The sequence below is a fragment of the Ostrea edulis genome, chromosome 3 (genome assembly GCF_947568905.1).
Source record: "Ostrea edulis chromosome 3, xbOstEdul1.1, whole genome shotgun sequence".
Taxonomy (NCBI): domain Eukaryota; kingdom Metazoa; phylum Mollusca; class Bivalvia; order Ostreida; family Ostreidae; genus Ostrea; species Ostrea edulis.
In genome coordinates this window covers 93441178-93461348 of record NC_079166.1, presented here as the reverse complement: position 1 = coordinate 93461348, position 20171 = coordinate 93441178, and the positions used below count along the sequence as shown (strand labels likewise).

Below are 20171 nucleotides of genomic sequence, written 5' to 3'. Positions count from 1 at the left end.
TGATACTACAGCACTTCGGATATGAAGATTTGAACACAAAGGGCATATTTTGGATCAATGTTTGTTTTTCTGGCCACTGAATCAGAAAACACAGTTTCTTTGCTATAATGGGTAGACTTAAATTGAACATATCTGAAATTGTAGTCAACGACACATTAAAACGATAAGCCAAGTCCTGGTGTTGTAGGTTTAGTCTAAGCTTCATTAAAATGCACAATAGAACACTTTTAGCTGACATCACTTTGCTTGTAGGCAGGTCACTGTTCACATATGAAAGTAGCCACATAAATAAAGTAACTGACGGAATTCCTGTGTGAAATTGTAGCTTGCGGTCACTCCCTGTCACTTGCTCCTCAAAGCAACTCTTTCCCACCTGTTCTTTGAGTGCTTTGTTCTCCACCTGAAGTCTTTCTAATTCACAATAAAGTTGTTTATTTTCCAGGCGAAGTTCAGCAATTTTCTTCAGACAATTGTCATGCTGAGATGCATTTGATGGACCTGAAATGCAATGAGTCAATGAATATATGCATGTAGAAATGAGTCCCACAGGTCTTTTCAATCACCTGAGTATCAGATAAATTATTAAATAATAGTCTGAAAGGCTACGAAATTTATCATAATTTTCCTGTTCCGCATAATTTTAAGCTTTTTAATACTCAGCAGCAGTACTGTATATCTATAGAACAATTTAACAATAAAATAGAGGTAAATTCAAGTAGTACAAAAGCACTAGTGATAATGCCAACTTTGACTCCACCCTGGAATCAGAACGATAATAAAATGAACACTTTTCTACACATGACTATGCATTTAGCTTACCTTGCAGGTTGTAGAGAAGCATATTTTTAAATATTGATAATTTTGAAATTGTACATCTTATACATTATATTTAATCTATTAAAATGTTATAAGCACTTTTATTCAGAAAATATACTGAAACTTACAGTCACTGGGTAGATCTGGATCTGATACTGGCATGTTGAGATTTTCCTTGCAGGATAAATCCAAAAGGGCAGAAGCTACTTCAATATGCTGTCTCTCTGTTTCACGCTTTTCTGCTCTCAAGTATCTTGCCTTTCGTAGGTCTGGATTTTTCTGTCTGATTGTGTCATATCCCATATTCACAGATGGCACATAATCAGGAGATGACAGATCATTGCTCTTCGAACCTGAAATTAAGATTATAATGAATCATTTATGCATTTCTTTTTACAAGTATGAGTTGTTCCCAATTGAATCTTCATTGAGTACAATTTAGCCCCCCCCCCCCCCTTTATGTGAGTGACATTGATCATCTTTTATTTTATACATAAATAAAGATATAAGGTATATTGGATAAATCCCTCTAATGTTGATAGTATGACATACTACAGCTGTATTAGGACTAGATGAGAAGAATGTAAGATTTTAACAGTTATGAATATTGAACTCATGTAAACATCAGTGCTGCTTGATGCTCCCCACTTAACAATTCAAATGATATTGATATGGGGTTTTAGGCAAATTGAGTTGATAAATACTCCACCCCATCCTTCTCACAATTCAAGATTTTAATGATCGGGCAAAATCCGTTCTCTCTGTTTACTTGTCAACCCCCCCCCCCCTCAATTCCCGGTGCTTGGTCTTAACATTCTTGTATGAATACACATCTAACCTGTACATATATGTATCAATAAGTTAAGGTCCAAGCATATGTGTCTGTTTACTTCTAAATGAATGTATATATTGTACATACCATTAACAAAATGCAGATAGCAAACACGGTCGTGGTCCGCTGGTTCCCATGGTTTACCACTGATGTGTTGACGCTTAATTGCAGATATCCAGAGCTCTCTTCTTGATTCTGGCTTCTTGGGTATGCGGTAAAAGCTTTTCGGACTACTCTTATCAAATCGATTAGCACAGCCTATTACACAACATGATACAACCATCGTTTTGCTCGTGTTTACTCAGCATTCGGCCATTAAACTTTCAAATGTTTTGCCAACCAGTAAGTCACGTGACTGATTTCTGACGTCACGGCGAAAATCCCTATACCAATACTGGTTTTAAGCTTTTTGAAAAAAAGCAGGGATAACCAGACTGATTATTTCATACATATATGTATATTGTTGTAGTGTATCAAAAGGTACTGAATTTACTAATATAGGACAATACAAATAGTTTTCACCACTTTATTGTGTGACGCGCGTCGATTGCTTTCAGCGACGACGTTTTGTCGCTAATTTTAAAGAAAACCGCACAGCATGTCCCAATTTTATTTTATCGTAATATAAAAACTACCGAGAATTATAATACGAATAAGGGCCCATCAAAAAGGAAATTTCCTCTACTTTTAGCGGCTGTATTTACTTTTCCCTATTTCTATATATAAGTATAGGTAAAATGCCGACCTGTTTAAACATTGAGAAATAAAATCGTAAGAAAACGTACATGTGCAAAAAATTGCTATTTTCTTATAACTTTGCAAGGCATTAAAAATAATTGTATATCTTCTGAAAGCAGGGAATATATGCTTTTCAAAAATATAAAAAATATTGCATTCATAAGGGAAATAAAAAAAATCATATCGAGGGGGAAAATGACCTTGCCACAAAGCATTGCGTCATATTTAGACGAATCCATCCTTTGCTTTAAATGCTTTTGTTAATCTAATGGCTTTACTTACTCAATTGATTTTTACATATTTAAAAAAATAGAGACAATTTCCAAAAATATGATATATAGATAATATATCTTATGGCCGTAATGTCACAGATTTAGAGGCACTCCTTTTGCGTAGTCCTGTTTTTACGCGCCATCGGTCAAATTGACCGATACGGTAGAGAAAGGGTTAAAGAAGATGTAATTTAAGTGTTTTACACATAAACATTATATAACAAAATTTGCCCCACCTTGGAGTTAGAACCCCTACCCCAGGGATCATGAAATTTACAATTTTGGTAGAGGCCTTCCTGCTCTACATCACTATGCAATTAGTTTTTCTTACATGTGTGTGGTTCTTGAGAAGATTTTTCAAAATTGGTCAATTTTGGGCAGTTTTTCCCCACCCCTAGGGCCCCAGGGGTGCTGGAGTCCTGAAATTTACAATTATATCCCCCTTGTCACAATGGTGCTTCATACCAAATTTGAAAAGGATTGGACTGGTAGTTATTAAGAACAAGCTAAAAATGTTCAATTGTTAACGTACGATGCACGACGGACGATGACGGAAGAAAACTAATTGCAATAAAAAAATTGCAGAAAACTGGACTGACGGACAGATGGACGCAAACATAAAGTCCCCTCGACTTCGTCGGTAAGGGAATAATGATTAAAAGTGCTTGAGCCTTGTATGGTAACACAAAATAAAATAATTAAAAGTGCTTGAGCCTTGTATGGTAACACAAAATAAAAATAATTAAAAGTGCTTGAGTCTTGTATGGTAACACAAAATAAAATAATTGATAGTGCCTGAGCCTTGTATGATAACACAAAATAAAATAATTAAAAGTGTTTGAGTCTTGCATGGTAACACAAAATAAAATAATTAAAAGTGTTTGAGCCTTGTATGGTAACATAAAATAAAATAATTAAAAGTGCTTGAGTCTTGTATGGTAACACAAAATAAAATAATTAAAAGTGTTTGAGCCTTGTATGGTAACACAAAATAAAATAATTAAAAGTGCTTGAGTCTTGTATGGTAACACAAAATAAAATAATTAAAAGTGCTTGAGCTTTGTATGGTAACACAAAATAAAATAATTAAAAGTGCTTGAGCTTTGTATGGTATACAAAATAAAATAATTAATAGTACTTGAGCTTTGTATGGTAACACAAAGTAAAACAAGATATGTTTGTAAAACACATATGCCCCCCATGGTGCAAAATTGAAAAGGGTTATACACACACATCATTTAATTGAGAGTAGTATCATCAATTCAAAATATTGAGCAGACAATATCTTCATATGTCAAGAGTGGATTGACCATGTGACCTAAAAATCAATAGGGGTCATCTTCTCCTGAAGATGTATCAGTGTACCAAGTTTTATGTCTGTCAAGCAAAGGGTTCTCAAGATATTGAACAGACAGTATATTCCTACGTCCAATTTGAGCCTTGAGCTTTGACCATGTGACCCCAAAAGCAACAGAAGCCATCTTCTCCTGAAGATGTACCAGTGTACCAAGTTTGATGTCTGTCAAGCAAAGGATTCTCAAGATATTGAGCGGAGAGTATATTCTTATGTCAAGTTTGACCCTTGACCACGTGACCTCAAAATCAATAGGTGTCATCTTCTCATGATAATGTACCAGTGTACCAAGTTTAATGTCTGTCAAGCAAAGGGTTCTCAAGATATTGAGCAGACAGTATATTCCAATGTCCAGTTTGACCCTTGACCTTTGACCATGTGATCTGAAAATCAATAGGAGTCACCTTCTCCTGAAGATGTACCAGTGTACCAAGTTTGATGTCTGTCAAGCAAAGGGTTCTCAAGATATGGAGCGGACAGTATGTTCCTATTTCCAGTTCAACCCTTGACCTTTGACTACGTGACCTCAAAATCAATAGATGTCTTTTTCTGATGATGATATACCAGTGTACCAAGTTTGATGTCTGTCAAGCAAAGGGTTCTCAAGATATTGGGCGGACAGTATATTCCTATGTACAGAGTAGGCTGACCCTTGACCTTTAACCTTTTGACCTGAAAAACAATAAGGATCCTCTTCTTTTCATAACCAACCCACATATGAAAGATCATTACGATCAAGTGAATGGTTCTCAAGTTATCGAGCGGACAACATGTGGTCTACCGACCGACCGACCGACCGACAGGTGCAAACCAATATGCCCCTCTTCTTTGAAGTTGGGCATAATAATTAAAAGAGCTTGCATGAGCCATGTATGGTATACAAAAGAAAATCACACCTCTGTTCCCTGGACAATGATTCCATAGATCACATTGATACCAAAAACAGATCTGGAAAGTATCGATAACATCTCACTAACATGTTGTCCTGTCACGCTCGAGTGGAGATGATTTAGATCAGGAGTTATCTTCTCGGGGTTTCTCACTGTTCCTTCAGATACGCTGTCTTCTGCTAATCTGTGTTTCTTTCTCACCTACAACATTGTCATATATATTCAATAATCTGATTTTGAAATCATTTTAACCAATGCATGACGTTTAACATGGGAGTTTGCTATCATAATAAACTGGCATAACCTGATTGGTTTATCTTATCTCTGTCCCCGTCTTAATATCCCCTGCATAATGCAGTATAAGGACTAACATATTGCAACCCAAATCTATTAGAAAATGTATTTCGATCAAAGGCAAGGCAAGACGAAATATGTGCAGTTACATTCTTTGATTTGACGTCATGATACAATTGATGAAGTGATGGATCTGACTGGGGATATTTCTCTGTGCAACATATTATGCAAACCTGTTGTTGGCACATAAAACTAACAGTTGCTCACCCCCCCCCCCCCCCTTCAACAGCTTGCTATCTATTTCCCTTTGTGTGATCTTCATAACTCTATAGTTTTTTACTTATTCTTTTCTTCCCAGGTGAACATCTTTATTGTTTCATTGGTAGGAGCTATGTCAGTACAGTTATAGATTAGGGAAGGGGGATGGGTTCAATGAACTCCCCCTAACAGTCGAACCATCATATTGCTGTTGAAAATATTTTATATGATTTTTTAAAAAGTCTTGAATGGTTTTTAAACACTAGAATATCTTTTATGCTTGGAAGCTGTCATGTAAATTTGAACGTGTCTGGCCCAATGGTTCTTGAAAAAAAGATTTTTAATTAAATGTTCGACACACCATATTTTTGGCATTTTTGTAATTATCTCTCCTTTGAGATATTTTTATCTCCCTTCATGTGAGCAAACTCGAATCCCCTTCACTCAAGGAGGATTTCTACTATGTTTTATTGATATTGGCCTATTAGTTCTGGATTTATTTTTATTTGTCAGTGTATTTTCGCTATTTTGCTATTATATCCCCTTAGAAAGGGTGTTGCCCCTTGTCTGAACAAACTTGAATCCCCTTTACCAAAGGAGGATTTGTGTCAAGTTGGTTGAAATTGGTCAAGTGGTTTTAGAAGAAGATAACAATGTGAAAAGTTTATGACAACAACAACAACGCCAACTACAAACAATGGAAAGTTTTGATCAGAAAAGCTCACTTGAGCCTTCATCTCAGGACTGATGTGAGCTGAAAACTGACAAAACCTTGCCTTCACTACTGTCAGACAGACAGATATAAATTAATCAGAAAAACTTGCCTTCACTACTGTCAGACAGACAGACAGATATAAATTACTCAGAAAAACTTGCCTTCACTACTGTCAGACAGACAGACAGATATAAACAAGATGTACTGTGAGCAATGCTCACTAAGAATACCCCCGCTTACCCCAATTTCACAAAGGGTGTTGTTAATAGGTATAAATTACCTCTTTCCTGAGTGTCAAAATATGGTATGCCTTTGTAAAAGAAAATGGAAGATATAGTACGAACACAAATCCATGGCATCAACCTATAATTTTGACCTTGAGATCAAAGGTCAAGATCATAAAGAAGGCATGAATATAAATGACACATAGTCTCATGGTGATACACCCATGTCCTATGGTATGACTATGTCAAAACCCTATAATGAATTTTGACCTTGGGGTCAAAGTTCAAGGTCATATAGAGGTCATGAAGGTACTCGACACATTGTGTCATGGCGATCTACCTGTGTGCCAAATATGGTATGCCTAAGTCAAAGAACAAAGAAGTTATGGCCCGGACACGAATCTGAACAAACAGACAGACGGATGGACAGACAGACAGAGTGATTGCTATATAACCCCCATAACTTCGTTCAGGGGGTATAATTAATCAGTAAAAACTTGCATTCAATACTGTCAGACAGACATACAGATATAAATTACTCAGAAAAACTTGCCTTCACTACTGATAGTACTTTCTCTTTTGATGACAATTTCTTTGCGGCTTGGTAAATAAGCGCATCAGGGACAGAAATGATATTCTGGTTCCCAATAGTTATCACTGGATCTGAGCTCCAAAAGTGTTCACGTCCCCTGAAAAATAAAAATGACAAGAATCACACAAAGATCCCAAGGTGAGACGAATCATTAACAATTCATAATTATTGTGTTCAATTAGTAAATTGTTAAATTTCGTCTCTTATTACAGCATTAAATTTAAAGCAAATTCTACCACAACATGGTTTTCTGTCATATCCCTACACGATCTAAATCAAAATTAGACCATTTGATCCACTCAATCTTTGTGTAGCAATAGTAGGTGACGGGATCAAAGGATCTAATTTCAAGTAGATTGCTCACTACATCAAGGTCTATACATCTTTTGACACTATATCGCAAGACGGCGATTGAAATGTCATGCGAAATTACTTGTGTCAAACGAAATAAACTCTTTCAAGGTGTAATGAGCCACTTTAAAATAGTAGCTTTGAATGAAACTCATTTCTGACCAGATTGAATCTTGTGATGCATGTTAAAAATATTTCTGTTGATTCAGAATCATTCCCTGGATGCCCATATGTTACAGCACAGACATCACCCTGCTCTGCTTAATCTAGTTACATGTAGGAAACCCTGCTCAGCTTACTCTATTTAGGAATACCTGCTCAGCTTATGCTATTCAGGAATCCCTGCTCAGCTTACTCTAGTAAGGAATCCCTGCTCAGCTTATTCTAGTTAGGAATCCCTGCTCAGCTTACATGATACAAGAATCTCTGCTCAGCTTATTCTATTTAGGAATCTCTGCCGGTTTAATCTAGTTAGGAATCCCTGCTCAGCTTACTGTAGTCAGGAATCCCTGTTTAGCTTACTCTATTTAGGAATACCTGCTCATCTTATGCTATTTAGGAATACCTGCTCAGCTTATGCTATTTAGGAATACCTGCTCAGCTTACACTATTCAGGAATCCCTGCTCAGCTTACTTTATTTAGGAATCCCTGCTCACCTCACCCTAGTTAGGAACCCTTGCTCACTTTACTCTATTTAGGAATACCTGCTCAGCTTATGCTATTTAGAACTCCCTGCTTGCCCTACGCTTTTTGGGAATAATTGCTCTTCTTATGCTATTTAGCATCCTTAATCAGCTTACGCTACTTAGAACTCCCTGCTTGGCTTACTCTATTTCGGAAAACCTGCTCTGCTTACGCTATTTGGAATCCCTGCTCAACTTACTCTATTTAGGAATCCGTTTCTCGGCTTACTCTATTTAAGAATCCCTGCTCAGCCCACTCTAGTAAGGAATCCTTGCTCAGCTTACTCTAGATAGGAAACCCTGCTGAGCTTACTCTATTTAGGAATCCCTGCTCAGCTTACACTATTCAAGAATCCATGCTCATCTTACTCTATTTAGGAATCCATGCTCAGCTTACTCTATTTAGGAATCCATGCTCAGCTTACGTTATCTATAACTCCCTGCTTGGCTCTAGTAAGGAATCCCTGCTCAGCTTATTCTAGTTAGGAATCCCTGCTCAGCTTACATGATACAGGAATCTCTGCTCAGCTTACTCTATTTAGGAATCCCTGCCGGCTTAATCTAGTTAGGAATCCCTGCTCAGCTTACTGTAGTCAGGAATCCCTGTTTAGCTTACTCTATTTAGGAATCCTTGTTCAAGTTACTTTAGTAAGGAATCCCTGCTCAGCTTACTCTATTTAGGAATCCCTGCTCAGCTTACTCTAGTTAGGAAACATCCTCAGCTTACGCTATTTAGTAATCCCTGCTCAGCTCACGTTATCTATAACTCCCTGCTTGGCTCACTCTATTTAGGAATCTCTGTTCAGCTTACTTTAGTAAGGAATCTCTGCTCAGCTTACTCTATTCAAGAATACCTGCTCAGCTTACTCTATTTTGGAATACCTGTACAGCTTACATTATTGAGGAATTTCTGCTCAGTTTATTCTATTAGGGATTTCTGCTCATCTTACGCTATTTAGGAATCCCTGCTCAATTTACTCTATTTAGGAATCACTGCTTAGCATACTTTAGTTTGTTATCATTGCTAAGCATTCTCTATTTAGGTATCCCTGTTCAGCTTATTATAGTAGGAATCCCTGCTCAGCTTACTCAATTGAGGAATTTCTGCTCAGCTTACTCTATTTAGGAATCCCGTGGGGATCCGGGTCGAAATAGGTCCTCAGTACCCCTCGCTTGTCGTAAGAGGCGAGTAAATGGGGAAGTCCTTCAGATGAGACTACAAAAAACCAAAACCGCATGTCACAGCAGATGTGACATGATAAAGATCCCTCCCTGATCCAAGGCTGTAAGTGCCGAGCATCAGGTCTAAACTTTACAGCCCTTCACTGGCAATGATGACGTTTCCATGAGTGAAAAATTCTCAAGATTCGGCCATCAAACAATATATACAATTAACCAATTGGATCATTAGAGCCCCTAATGACCCCATCTACATCAGCAAATTGAATTACCAGAGTGTATCTCAGGATGATGAAACAATTCATGGCATTATTCATTTCAATACAACTGCTTAGTTTTATTTCTTTTGCAAGTTTTGGTTTGGTTCACTCCTTAATTAATATATTACATTAAACAAGAGACCCAAGTGCCATAACGCTCACCTGAGTCACCCTGGCTCATATTTAAAAATGTTCTCTATATATTTGTATCCAAAACTTTGATCCCCACTTGTGACCCCATCCAAACCCTGAGAGCCATGATTTTAACAAACTCAAACCTGAAATATGTCAGAAAGCTTTCAGGTAAATATCAGCTTTTCTGACTCAGTGCTTCTTCATAAGAAGATTTTAAAAGATTTTCCTTATATATTTGTATGTAAAACTTTGACCTCCTCTGTTGGCTCCATCCAACCCCCAGGGGCCATGATTTGAACAAACTTGAATCTGCATTATGTCACAAATCTTTCATGTAAATCTCAGCTTTTCTGCCTCAGTGGTTCTTGAGAGGAAGATTTTTAAAGATTTGTCCTATATATTTGTATGTAAAATTTTGATCCCCTATTGTGGCCCCTTCATACCCCCGGGGCCATGATTTGAACAAATTTGAATCTGCATTATGTCAGGAAGCTTTCATGTAAATCTCAGCTTTTCCGGCTCAGTGGTTCTTGAGAAAAAGATTTTTAAAGATTTTTCCTATATTTTACATGTAATAATCTGATCCCCTATTGTGGCCCCATCCAACCCCCAGTGGTCATGATTTGAACATATTTGAATCTGCATTATGTCAGGAAGCTGTCATGTAAATATCAGCTTTTCTGGCTCAGTGGTTCTTGAGAAGAAGATTTTTAAAGATTTTTCCTATATTTTACATGTAAAACCTTGATTCCCTATGGTGGCCCCATCCAACCCCCGGGGGCCATGATTTGAACAAACTTGAATATGCATTATGTCAGGAAGTTTTCATGTAAATATCAGCTTTTCTGGTTCAGTGGTTCTTGAGAAGAAGATTTTTAAAGAGTTATCCTATATATTAGTATGTAAAACTTTGATCCCCTATTGTGGCCCCATCCAACCCCAGGGGACCATGATTTGAACAAACTTGGATTTGCACTATGTCAGGAAGCTTTCATGTAAATTTCAGCTTTTCTGGTCCAGTGGTTCTTGAGAAGATTTTTAAATGACGTACCCACCCTATTTTTGCATTGTTGTGATTATCTCCTCTTTGAAACTTTCAAAGGGACATGCCGCTTCATTTGAACAAACTTGAAAGCCCTTCACCTTTACCCAAGGATGCTTTGTGGTAAATTTGGTTGAAATTGGCCCAGTAATTCTTGAGAAGAAGTCGAAAATGTGAAAAGTTTACGACGCCGACGACAGACAATGGACAAATTTTGATCAGAAAAGCTCACTTGAGTCTTTGGCTCAGGTGAGCTAAAACGATCAAATTTGCATTGTTCACAACAGGATTTGTGGAAACTATATTGGATTTGGCTAATTTAAAACTGTTAATATTGTACTTTTTTTGCATCTCTAAAGCTAAATTCATTCGTAGAATAATTCAGTTATAGCTCAAGTATCACAATGCCTGCTATATGGCTGGGGTATCAATTAGTTCTTTTAACCAGACACAGACTGATGGGCATATATGTTAACTTCGAGCCCTGGATAACATCTATGTAATCAATACATGTATACTAGAAGCAACATGAGTTTAATTTTAGATGATGACTTACCTTATTTTTAAATCAAAGATCCTGATAAACAACATGAAGAGTTCTTGTTACATTCCTTCTGTCACGTCTGTGTTGTCACTTCTAACCATGTACAATAACTGCTCACAAAAATCTTGTAATCGGCCATGGATACTGCAAAATACAAACATAGACGTTCATTCGTTTTGTAAACAGATGTGTAACGGGAAGGGAGAAAACACAACAGACCAGACCGGGATTCAAACCCAGGCCCCCTGAATCTATATCACAACAGACCGGGATTCAAACCCAGGCCCCCTGAATCTATATCACAACAGACCGGGATTCAAACCCAGGCCCCCTGAATCTCTATCACAACAGACCGGGATTCAAACCCAGGCCCCCTGAATCTCTATCACAACAGACCGGGATTCAAACCCAGGCCCCCTGAATCTATATCACAACAGACCGGGATTCAAACCCAGGCCCCCTGAATCTATATCACAACAGACCGGGATTCAAACCCAGGCCCCCTGAATCTATATCACAACAGACCGGGATTCAAACCCAGGCCCCCTGAATCTCTATCACAACAGACCGGGATTCAAACCCAGGCCCCCTGAATCTATATCACAACAGACCGGGATTCAAACCCAGGCCCCCTGAATCTATATCACAACAGACCGGGATTCAAACCCAGGCCCCCTGAATCTATATCACAACAGACCGGGATTCAAACCCAGGCCCCCTGAATCTATATCACAACAGACCGGGATTCAAACCCAGGCCCCCTGAATCTATATCACAACAGACCGGGATTCAAACCCAGGCCCCCTGAATCTATATCACAACAGACCGGGATTCAAACCCAGGCCCCCTGAATCTATATCACAACAGACCGGGATTCAAACCCAGGCCCCCTGAATCTATATCACAACAGACCGGGATTCAAACCCAGGCCCCCTGAATCTATATCACAACAGACCGGGATTCAAACCCAGGCCCCCTGAATCTATATCACAACAGACCGGGATTCAAACCCAGGCCCCCTGAATCTATATCACAACAGACCGGGATTCAAACCCAGGCCCCCTGAATCTATATCACAACAGACCGGGATTCAAACCCAGGCCCCCTGAATCTATATCACAACAGACCGGGATTCAAACCCAGGCCCCCTGAATCTATATCACAACAGACCGGGATTCAAACCCAGGCCCCCTGAATCTATATCACAACAGACCGGGATTCAAACCCAGGCCCCCTGAATCTATATCACAACAGACCGGGATTCAAACCCAGGCCCCCTGAATCTATATCGAGTGAGCTATCTGGTGATCGAATCCGTCCGAGAACAAAACTATAAATTGATCAGCTCTATCTGCTAACATCCAAGTCAAAATTAGGGTAAGGTCAGTAGAAAATGAACAATTGCTTTTGCTGTAACCTTATCTTAAGAGTACACAAAGAAACATTCTGATTTTTATCATACGTACATCAACACACTGAACTTGAGGGGCTCATTTGTTTTTTTTTACTATTGATTACTGTAAATTTCAGATGTACTGCTTTGACACATTTTATAATGATTCCTTGAATGATGTGTTTAAAACATTCTAGAGTTACAGCATAATCTAGGATTAGTCAGGGTTCTCAGAAAACATGGCAAGTTTTAGACCAGTCACCTGACCCCCATAAAATGTCAAATATAAACACCTATTTTGACTCTAAAGGTCAGAATGCATACAAACTTGAATCTTCTGTCTTGTAATACATGACCCCCATGCAGGGTTGGCAAAAAAGTGGTCAATATGAGTATTGACCGGGCCGGTGGTCAATACTGGTTAAAACTGGTCAATTGAAAATTATTTGGTCATTATATAGTTTGTTATTTATTTGAAATGTTTAAGTGACCATTATGGTAAATACTGTAATTCATAACATACACTATCAGATTATAATATACTTATAAGTCACAATATTAAATAAATAATGTACAAATGACTCTGTTGATTGGGGAAGATGTCAAAGTTTCTGTTCAAATTCCTTAGTTTAACAAGAACTACCTATAAGTATTGTTTTATCAATCTTCATTTTAACTGTTGAATAAACATTTGAGGGGGTGGGTTGGTGATGTTTTCATAACAATAACAGGCACACTGGTCATCTCTGGTCCCAGCCTATGCTTATTAACACCTGTCAACTCTGCTTTCTGTGCTCAGGTAATGTCCAGCTACCTTTTATTCTTAATCTGTCCAGGTACATGTATTCAGAAGTATGTCTCCAATTGTCAAGCTATGCTATAGAACTGTGACCCTCTGGTAGGTACTGAAGATATTGTGGTCAGTTTCAGCAAACCAAATATGTTAAACTTATGAAATTACATTTGATTATCTAATGAAAAATATTAATCAACAATTGATCTATACAATGCAAAGACTTAAACTATCTTTAAGAAATGTACAAAAATAGGAAAATGGACAGTTTAAATCACAATTGACCAGTATTGACCACTTGGGGAGTATTGACCGGGACGGTTAAAACCACTGGTTAAAACCGAGGGCGGTTTTAACCGCCCAACCCTGCCCCCATGTCAAGTTCTTACAAAATACCAGTCCGGGGCCCTTGATTGGTCAATAAAATATCTTGAATCTTCAATTTGCTTGTATTAATCGTTTTGTTTGTATGATTCTTAGGCAGTTGTTTTTGTTTTGTTTCTTCAAAAGGTTTTTACTTTTTATAAATTGCAATATTAAAAGTTTGACTGTATCCCTAGCCCCAGAGTCATTATCTGACAGAGTTCACAAACTTGAATTTTAATATCTACATTAAATATGTATCTGTGCACAACACATACGTTTACCTTCCACAAGCATCTGCAATAAAATCTTTAATTGTTTCATTCTTTCCAACTATATACAACTTTTTCCATTTTTTCATCCACTTTCCGAAAGCTGTTTCACGGAATGGTTTTCTAAGTTCAACAATCAATTCCTGAAGTTGTTGTTTAGGTACATTAAATATGGAATCAGCATCCATTGTAAACACATCCGTACATGCTTTCATACAGCAGTGGTACTTCGCATCTAGTTCAGGGTCCCGAGATCCGTAAATATCTGCAATAACTTCAGGTAGAGTGTGGGTGTCATTATTTCTCAAAAAATCCGTGTATCCACAAGTAAATACACATAAAGGTGACGTCACAGAGCCATCAACAGTCACATGAATCTACGATAAATGTACCCCTATCCACTCACTCGTTTTCTGTGGCAGTTCACGGATCGCCGGGTCTGCAGGACTCACAGTTGAAGTTGCATAGTCATTGTCATGTCTTCTTTCGGATTCGCTCGATAGTTTCGTCTTCTTTCTTGGAGATTCGCACGTGGTTTCATCCATATCAGCCGCACGCACGTGTATCTTGGGGTTAGGCTTAGTGATGCTCGTGTTATGACGTCCTGTGAGACTGCCGCTGGTTGACAAAACAGAATTCGTTGTTGGAACAGTCACATCGTTCTATCTCAGCGCCATCTTGTGTAAACATGACTATATTTCGGTATCACGGCGTTTCGGTACCGGACGTTTCGGCACCGCAACATTTCGGAACAAGTGTTGTATTCACGTATATATAGGGATTCTAAAAATCATTGTTATTTTATTCCTTTAGATCTGGTATATGTATTTCCAAATTTATAATTGAAATTTCATTGTTTTATTTAATGTTGATCTGTAGGGAAAGCATTTTTACACGTGATATCAACTTTGATACCTCTTGTCTGTTTCACGATCGCAGTGGAAATTGAATTCTATCAGGTACCAAATTTATGGTCAGATATTGGGATTGCGTTTCTTTGATTTGGTTATGCTTGTACTCCCATAAGCAAAACAAAATAGAGAGTTGGGAAAACACGGACCCCTAAATAGACTAGAGGTGGGACCCTAGGCGCGAATCCAGAATTTTTTCCAGGGGGGGGGGGACCTTTTCACAAAATCGAACCCGTGATATAACTCATTTTTCTTATAAATCGTTATACTGTAATTTTTTTTTTTTATATCTTTGCAAATTCTAGGGGGGGGGGGAGGCTCTAGATCCGCACATGGACCCGATATCTAGGGGGAGTAAGCATCCCATGACGACCGACCACACCCGCCGTTAGCCCTATAACTTGATCAGGTAAACGGAATAATATGTTGTCAATTCAATTGAATATAATTTCTCTGATATCAACATCTAGATGTCCGTTGTATGTACGACTATTAGAAATAGTGTTGATGACGGTATCATTTTCAAAATAGAAATGGCAACAAAGCAAAGTAGCATAAGTAGAGGAAGATGTTACTTGACTAACTCATTCTAAAAGAAAGATTTGGAATGCTTTTTAAGGGAGGTATCATGTTCTTAGTTATTGGAAACAACATAAATTCTAATGAACTTTAAATTTTAATTTTTTTTTGGCTCAAAAGTTGGAGGAGGCAGCTGCCTCCTCCGCCTCCATGTAATTTACGGCCCTGGGGTGTCTGTATACTTATGTTTATGTCGAGTTTTTACTTTCATTTTAGATATAAGGAATTACAGATAGTTTGTTGGGTATGCGGGCATTTTCACAAGTCAAGGGTTATTGATTCGTTACCTCGCACTAACGAATCAATAACCTTGACTTGTGAAGATGGGTATGCGGGGTGATTTTAACTAAGTCTAAATCTGTTGTACTTCACCTACACTACAGTTGGTAAGGGATTAATGAGTGGAAAAAAAAAAATCTGAGAGAAACATAAAACAAAGAAACAAACAAATCATTTTTTTTTTTTTTACCATTGTTTGTTTATAAGCTGTGTTACTCCGAATTCGACAATTCTTCACTCTTAAGGAGGCGTCACGAGCTGTACTAGAGAAACTGCTACAGATTCTGGTCATTAAATGGCGCTTTCGTCTGATTGAAACCTCATGAAGTATCAAGCCACTTTGTATGTGAAATGTTCAATTTTGTAAGAAAAAAGAAATTTGGCTAGCAAATACCTTTTTTGTTGAATTTCGGAAATTAAAAGGAGTCCTTGTAATGGGACAAACGTCCGCCCCGGTTTTTGTTTTGTTTTTGTTTTTTTTTTTGTTTTGTTTTTTTTTTTGTTTTTTTTTCCTGAGCACATTAAGATTATAAGGCAGGCTCCCTACAAAACACGTTATATCCGGCCAATGTTAGTTTCCTTCAAATTCTCCTTTCTACCTAAACATGATAACAATGACCACATATATCGCTCTGTTCTATTATCCTTTTTATTGATTTTTTATTTAAGTAACACAGTTACAACGTAAAACATTTTAACCAATCACCGTACTCTACCCAACCTTGCGAGGTTTGTATTGTACATGTATATCTGACAAACGGCTTCTTAGATTAAGTTCCGAGTAACATCACCCAATATTTACCTTATAGAGGCCAAGCTAACTAGATTAACCTTGTCCCGCGCAGTGTGAATGTCAGAATGGAGTCTGGATCTAATCAAACACTCTATCACCCCCCCCCCCCGATTATTATTCACATCAATAACTCCTCCCCCGATTATTATTCACATCAATAACCCCTCCCCTGATAATCATTCATATAATAAGCCTGCCTCAAAGTTCATCTGTGACGAATTATCTTTTTAACCAATGAAAGCGTTTCTTTCGGTTGTTCTGGAAGTCAATGCACTCAACTATTCAAGAAATATGTACCAGTTTTTATTTCACCATTTGGGTATTTTGAAGAGCTCAGTGCTTGCTATGATGGCCACCTGAGCAGATTTAAGTAGGCTGTTACTTTTGGAGTCAGTGTCACTCTGAGCATTTCTTTTGTAATCATCAGCGGCCCGAGTGTTTCTTTTGTAATGGTTGTCAGTCTGAACATTTCCCGTGAACACATTCCCGCCGTTATCCGTCTCCTCGGACTGTTTCGGACTTTTACCGGATTTTTGGTTTGATGACCTTACTGCATTAACAATGACCCCAGTGACGACAGCGATAATCTATTGAACAGAAAAAAATGTATTTAATCTTTAACTGTAAAACAGTTATTATTTGTGTCAGAGTTTCTATTCTTATAGACCCCATTGGAAACAAGACTTCGAGCTTTCATGGGTTATCCTTGGTATGCATGTATGTTGGTATGTATGCATATACCAAATAAACACTTATTTTACTTCTCCTGGGGGGGGGGGGGTTAAGATATTATATATGAATAGTATTTCATTCATGTATATATATAGAAAATATGTACATAAGATTAGACAGCAGGTATAATGCCGATATAAATCTCTCCATAGGTGTTAGAATATGTATGGTTTATCTTATCTTTTCGATGAACACAAAGATCCTGTTACACTCATTTTATATTGATCAATTTATTGTGTTGGTATATAGTGTATCTTAGTGACAACATGGCTTACATACACAACCATATATAGCATACACACAAACAGGATTTAACCGTCATTGAGTCTGGTCACAGTCACTATTTATCAAAGTCTGGAATAAGTGATGATATATCAGATCTAACCGTCATTGAGTCTGGTCACAGTCACTATTTATCAAAGTCTGGAATAAGAGATGATATATCGTTCACCTATATGAATATTCTTCTTAAGCAATGCAACGAACTTCACTTGATCACAATCTAAGGCCGGTAAGTGCGGTGATCTCTCTCTCTCTCTCTCTCTCTCTCTCTCTCTCTCTCTCTCTCTCTCGCTCTCTCTCCCCCCTCTCTCTCTTAAATTTACTATCATGGTGTAACATATTGGTAGAATAAGCAAAAATAATAAAGAAATATTAAAATCAATCATGAAAACAATGTCTAATCTTACTCAATCGCGAACTAACGTAAATTTATCTTGTGTGTATGTTGTTCAATCGTGTTACTGCGTGATTTACAGATAACGCTAAACGTAATATTCAATACAACCACCTTTCTCGTTATTCAGGTTCATTACAGAAATTTTAACAATTACCTCAATCAAAATATAAACTGATGCTGCCAAACATAAATCAAAGGACCATCCCCGTGACAACTCCGTGTAATCTGTTACAATGAGCATACACCCGGCAAATCCCAGAATTCCTGTCGGTACATATAAGAAAAAAGAACAATAAATAAAAAATAAAAATTTCTCACACAGCAAATCCCATAATTTCTGTCAGTAAATATAAAGAAAAAGAACACCACCTCCCCCCCCCCCAAAAAAAAATAAATAAGAAAAGAAAAGACTCACATATAACAAGAACGAGTCAAATCGTCATTTCATGTTTCCCGAATAATCTCTAAAACACCAAGCGTAGTCACTTGTAAGAATAGAAAAACCGCTAAGAAATACCTATCTAATTATAAATACCTTAAAGTGCGTAAAATATCAATAAGTTAATGAAACATAACAGCTGAAAATCACATGATTTTGACTTATCTCCATATTTGGTAACGATTTCCGTGTTTGAACGATGGTAAGGGGCAATAGTCCAAGATGGACACAATCTAATCTAAAACAAGTCATCGTATAATATACATGTAGTTTAGCGCTATTTATTATGCCCAATTAAGAAGAAAGGGGGGTCTATATTTTTAACAATACTAACAATGCGGCGAAATAAGTCACGGAGTACGTGGAATACATATATTCACAAGCGGACAGACGACGCTAAAGATCCGGATTTAACTAGATTGAAACAGAATGTGTCTTCATAGTTGCAAATGACAAAAAAAATGGATTTCATTAGACATGAAGCAGAAACACACAGTGAATGTAAATATACGTCATTAACTGTCACGTGTCGATCATGGAGACTGTCTTTCAAATGTTCAAATTTATTTTTTTACTTTTACATGCGGGAGAAATCAATTCCTGGAACTTTGTATTGGCGGACCCCTGGGCATACCAGAGGTGAAATGAGGAGTACACATCCCCTGTCGACTGGTGACACCTTCAGTGAGTCCCATGACTTGGTTAGATAAATGGAGTAATCTGTAGTCAAATTAGTATGTACAAAACAGCCTAACAACACTCGATGTGGTGACGAAGTTTTGCACGGAAAACCTGTGTCTTAAGATGACTTAGGAAATACAGTCTTAATCGATGTCTGATTCTATGTAGGAAGTTAAATCAATCCTTCATTTTTGTAAAGTCATCAACTATTTAATTGATACTAGTAGTTTCAAGATATTCTGCATCGAAAAATCTTGTATATCTTTTATAACATTACATACTATTTTTCACGTCCAAACACAACATCTTGTTGAGGAATTAATCTTACTTGATATTGGATATAATCTTACCTGATATTGGATATAATGTTATAATGACGAGTGAACAACAGAGGAATTAATATTACCTGATATTGGGTATAATGTTATAATGATCAGTGAACAACAGCCACACAACTGCAGCAGAATTCCCTCAGACTTGTGAAGAACACTTAGTGAAAACATCAGTACGGACGGAATTTGAAGGATGGTGAATACAAAAGTCGTCTGATGAAGCGCAACGCCGGCTGATCCCAGTCCTACAACAGTTGCACTGTGTAGCACTTTATACAAGTGTAACAGGAAGGGAGAAAATGCAACGGACCAGACCGGGATTCGAACCCGGGCCCCCTGAATCTCTAGTCAGGTGCTCTATCAACTGAGCTATCTGGCCATCGGCGATCGAACCCGGTTGACCGCTACATTCCTCCCTCCTTAGATGTCTTCACACCTGAAGACATTAACCCAGGATCTTTATTCCCTGGCAGGCATTTTCACCTGTCAGTTCCAGGGGCTGGTCTACGGCAACAAATCTAGTATAGGAGAGAGGAGAAAATCCCGGTCTGGTCCGTTGCATTTTCTCCCTTCCTGTTACACAAGTAACGATTTGATTTTTATCTCAAAATTCAAGTTTGGACAGATGTAGGATTGCAAACATAAGCGCTCTGCAATTTGTGGCATGCCAATATGAGCGAAAAAGGTTTAAAGGGTCGATAAACAAACAAACAAGCAAACAAACAAATCTTACCAATGACATTTC

The 20171-nt window shown here is 37.7% G+C and overlaps 2 protein-coding genes across 7 annotated transcripts in view; both read right to left on the bottom strand.

Annotated features, from left to right (window-relative positions):
• Positions 1-14704, bottom strand: part of LOC130053026 (uncharacterized) — a 30002-nt gene extending 15298 nt beyond the window's left edge. The window contains exons 1-4 of one of the 6 annotated variants that reach the window (XM_056159447.1): positions 14008-14704; positions 11193-11324; positions 6947-7082; positions 4909-5103 (exon numbers count right to left, since the gene is read on the bottom strand). In XM_056159447.1, the coding sequence (XP_056015422.1) occupies positions 4909-5103; positions 6947-7082; positions 11193-11227 (366 nt within the window). In that variant the 5' untranslated portion in view covers positions 11228-11324; positions 14008-14704. Of the gene's footprint in view, positions 1-4908; positions 5104-6946; positions 7083-9109; positions 11325-14007 lie in introns of those variants that run through there. The other 5 variants (XM_056159446.1, XR_008801465.1, XR_008801463.1 and 2 more) reach the window with 5 other exon arrangements.
• Positions 14705-16395: 1691 nt separating this feature from the next.
• Positions 16396-20171, bottom strand: part of LOC130046412 (uncharacterized) — a 4003-nt gene continuing 227 nt past the window's right edge. Inside the window, exons 1-4 of the mRNA XM_056159444.1 lie at positions 20160-20171; positions 19501-19671; positions 18129-18238; positions 16396-17150 (exon numbers count right to left, since the gene is read on the bottom strand). The exon at positions 20160-20171 is cut by the window's right edge and continues 227 nt beyond it. Of these exons, the coding sequence (XP_056015419.1) occupies positions 16872-17150; positions 18129-18238; positions 19501-19671; positions 20160-20171 (572 nt within the window). The 3' untranslated portion in view covers positions 16396-16871. The remainder of the gene's footprint in view (positions 17151-18128; positions 18239-19500; positions 19672-20159) is intronic.